This window comes from Pinus tabuliformis, chromosome 2_2 (genome assembly GCF_031772625.1).
Source record: "Pinus tabuliformis cultivar Carrire ecotype Pingquan chromosome 2_2, CPIR1, whole genome shotgun sequence".
NCBI lineage: Eukaryota > Viridiplantae > Streptophyta > Pinopsida > Pinales > Pinaceae > Pinus > Pinus tabuliformis.
This window is the reverse complement of record NC_142300.1, coordinates 600,379,119-600,383,292: the sequence shown is the minus strand read 5'-3', so window position 1 is coordinate 600,383,292 and position 4,174 is coordinate 600,379,119. Positions and strand designations below refer to the sequence as shown.

The 4,174-nt window shown below is 30.7% G+C and overlaps 1 protein-coding gene across 1 annotated transcript; it reads left to right on the top strand.

The window, feature by feature from the left end:
• The first annotated feature begins 666 nt into the window (after positions 1-666).
• Positions 667-2,566, top strand: LOC149194086 (pleiotropic drug resistance protein TUR2-like). The gene is made up of 4 exons (XM_089407538.1): positions 667-1,022; positions 1,195-1,366; positions 1,807-2,088; positions 2,297-2,566. The coding sequence occupies exons 1-4, from the start codon at positions 895-897 to the stop codon at positions 2,564-2,566; spliced, it is 852 nt and encodes a 283-aa protein (XP_089263664.1). The 5' UTR covers positions 667-894.
• The last annotated feature ends 1,608 nt before the right edge of the window (positions 2,567-4,174 follow it).

Genomic DNA, 4,174 nt, shown 5'->3' with positions numbered 1-4,174 from the left:
TGAACTAAGGTGAACCTGGATTGTTCCTTCTCATGCCTAATAGAACTAGTAATCCCAAGTATAACATGGTCCCATGTAAGGCCATCCTGTCCTATCAACCCATCCCGGAAACTGAACTTGTAAATTCCTCTGACTAAACTTTGATGTCATGTGTATTACACAAATTTCATGTTAAATCGTGCCCCACAGCAGAGAAAAACTCTTGCATGTTAGCCTTCTGCCATGTGCATGATAGCTCTTTGACACGCCATGGAGCCTGGCACAACACTTGTCTCTAATCAACTTCACCACTGGTCTTTAACATACCTGCTTCACCACCCATTTGCTTCTAATCTACTGCTTTGATTTACAGTTTGATAGGAGTGTAGCGAAGCAAAGAACCTATCCATTCCACTGCTTTACATTATGATTTGACAGTTCAATATGGTTCGCTACACTGATCTGTGTCTTTAGTTAACACGACGATGGCACAGTCGGTTCTCCCTGTAGAGGTGTTACGACCAGTTATGTAGGAGGAATAGCAGGGTTCAGCCAGCGGCCCGCATTTTTTTAAATATATTCCCATCTCCCAGAGCCTTTAAATTGTTTTTATATTCCCATTTCCCATACAAATCATGGATAGGCTATCGTTTTGCATGCATATAAGTTTCCATGTTTATTTATCCCAATTTGATTATGTTTTGGACTTACAATTCATATCTCCATTAGCTATAATGCCAGCATTTTGTGTTTTATGAATGTGGATTTATTCAATGCTACTGAAAACATAATGCATAATGTGGGTTTTTCCACAGGCATAATAAAGTTCTCATTCAGGAACTCAGCGAACCAGTCCAAGACTCAAAGGATTTGTGTTTTGAAAGGCAATTTGGTCAATCCTTTGCAGTTCAAATCATGGCTTGTTTGTGGAAGCAAAACTCGTCGTATTGGAGAAATCCTCAGTACAACACCGTTCGACTCATATTCACCTTTTGCTGCGCCCTAATATTTGGCACTATTTTCTGGAGAATTGACCGGAAGATGTAAACATTACTTTCTCCTACAATCACAAAATCTAATCAATCTAGACCCAATTCTTTTGTGTCATTGGATGTTGTTTACTAGCAAAACCAACAAGTATACTAAATACTTTGGGATGCAATCTAATATTCAAGGTAGATGCAATTATTATGTGTCATTGGATGTTGTTTACAGGCAGAACCAACAAAATATATTAAATGCTTTGGGATCCATGTTCGCAGCTATTATATTCCTGGGTTTCAGCAATGCCGTTTCTGTCCAACCAGTAGTCGATGTCGAAAGGATAGTTTTATATAGAGAAAAGGGAGCAGGAATGTATTCGGCTCTTCCGTATGCTATTGCTCAGGTATGTACTTTTTGCAGGAACGTATTCGGCTCTTCCGTATGATATTGCTCAGATATGCACTTTTTGGTTTTGTATTGTTTTATCAATATAGACTCATTCAATTTAATTTGATCATTGTTAAATTGGCGTATACATTTTTTTTTGGTTCATGAACAAGGAACCCATCTAGTAGCATTTGATTAGTAAAGTGTAAATTTACATAAGTGCATATATTCTATTTTTTTATTTGAATTTAGTATTTGATTACAAAAGTATAAATTTACAAAATCGAACCTAAAATAAATTTAATTATTAAAACCTACATATATATATATATATATATATATATATATTCTACCTCTACATACTCTTAAAACGCTCAAACTGTAATATTATAAAAATAAGCATACAAACATAGCTTTAAAGCCTTCTACTAATACAACCATATTTATGTTACACAGCTTTTGATCGAAGTGCCATACATATATAATCAAACACTGGTCTACGGTGTGATAGTTTATGCAGTGACAGGCATGAAGTGGACAGCAACCCAATTCTTTTGGTACTTGTTTTTCATGTTCTTCACGTTCCTTTATACCACATACTATGGGATGATAATGGCGGCTGTCACTCCTAATGCAACCATAGCTTTAGTTCTCTCCTCGGCTTGTATTGCAGTGTGGATGATTTTTAGCGGCTTCATAATTCCACGTCCGATGAGAATTACAGAGTATTTTCTCTATGTATTGTTCAATTTAATTTGATTGCAGATTTTGGAAATTCCATGATGGATAGGAGTATAATCAGTTCATTTTAGTGGTTTCTATCTATCAAATTTCCAAAACTCTTACCATAAAAAAAGTAATTACTCTTTTTTTTCCCTTTGGGCTCGTCACAAAAATTAGTCAAATAAATGTTCATTGATAATGTGAGTGTTTTTGGGCGTTACAGCGGATTCCTCTGTGGTGGAGATGGTATTACTGGGCATGCCCCTTCGCATGGACGCTCTACGGACTGGCGGTATCTCAGTTTGGCGATATTTCAGATGAAGTGGTGATGGCAGATGGCGAGAAGCAACAAGTGAACAAATTTCTGAGTAATTACTTTGGATATAAACACGATTTTCTGGGACCGGTTGCAGTTGCAACAGTGACAATCGCACTTTTGTTTGCTGCGATCTTTGCACTGAGCATTAGAACACTTAATTTCCAAAAAAGATAGAAAGAGACTTTATTCTTTTGTTCAGAACAAAGGATTTTTTTACAATCTATGACTGATTTCAGTTGCTTGAGTAAGTAAACAAATTAGAGGGAGATAGCTACAGAAAACAAGTTATGTTCGTATCAATGAATAAATTCTTATAAAATATTTTATTTATAATAAATAAATAAATAATTATAAAAATAAAAGAAATCTGCGTAACGCAATACATATTATTATCTTCTATATACATATTTTCATTTTTCATTTTTAAATATTTATGGTGAATTATAGTCATTATTTTTATTAAAAGATAATTTTAATTTAATAATTTTTTTTAAATGATTAATTTTTATTTTTTAAAATTATTAAAATATAAATTTATAAATTAATAATTTACAATACATTAACACTAACAAAGTGAAATTAATTTTTTGAGGAGCTCACGTGGTAAGATACTGAAAATGAAAACTAAATGAAAACAATGTCTCATCTTCACATCTAGACAGTTTGCTAAATTTTAATTTAAACATTTTATAAGCATATTCATTATATAAAATAATGTTTTAATTTAAATATCTTAATAAATTAATGTAATAGTTTAAGGAAGTTCGATTTTTTTGTTTTTAAATTAGAAGTTTTATTTTTAACAAATATTTAGACAGTAAATTATATTACAGTAGAAATATAATATTCATATCACAAAGCACAAAACTGAGTTTTATGTTGGATGGAATGTGATTGCCGCACCCACCAAACTCTTCATTAATCACATTTGGTCATCCAAAGGCAAAGTTAAATATGGTTTCTGCAAGGTTGGCACCTCTTCTAAGTTCCTGCAGACCCCGACAGGGACTACCGCCACGTCAGTGGCTCCTTGTTTAAAAGTTAGACATAATTTTAAAAAGCTAATTATATAATATATATATATATATATATATATATATGTATATATGCTAATTCAATGATCAATTTTTATATATAAAAATAAAAGCTGACGTTAAAATTAGAAAAAGTTAAAACCTCATTTTCCCACGTTAATACATTTAGAATTGTGCTAATAATTTTAACATGGATTTTTGTTACGTTAGAGTTGAAGTTGAAAAGCTACTTGCCCATATAATATGATGAATGAAACATGAACATATATATATATATATAATATGATGAATGAAACATGAAAAAAAACATAAATAAATATATATATATATATATATATAAATTAATGGTTGACATTAAAATTAGAAAAAGTTAAAATTTCATTTTCCCACGTTAATACATTTAAAATTGTATTAATAATTTTAATACACGAAGCATGGATGTTTGTTACATTAGAGTTTGAAGTTGTAAAGCTACTTTTCCATATAATATGCTGAATAAAATATGCATATATATATATATATATATATATATATATATATATTAATTAAATTTTATATATGTTTGTTATGTTAGAGTTGAAGTTGTAAAGCTACTTTTCCATATAATATTCTGAATAAAATATGCAAATATATATCTATATCTATATATCTATATATATTAATTAAGTTTTATATATGTTTGTTACGTTAGAGTTGAAGTTGTAAAGCTACTTTTCCATATAATATGCTAAATAATATATATATATAT

Excerpts from the sequence above, each read along its gene's own strand:
- LOC149194086 (XM_089407538.1), top strand. The coding sequence starts at position 895 with ATGGCTTGTTTGTGGAAGCAAAACTCGTCGTATTGGAGAAATCCTCAG. Across the intron at positions 1,023-1,194 it reads TGGAGAATTGACCGGAAGAT|GCAGAACCAACAAAATATAT; the intron begins GTAAACATTACT and ends TGTTGTTTACAG. Across the intron at positions 2,089-2,296 it reads TTACAGAGTATTTTCTCTAT|CGGATTCCTCTGTGGTGGAG; the intron begins GTATTGTTCAAT and ends TGGGCGTTACAG.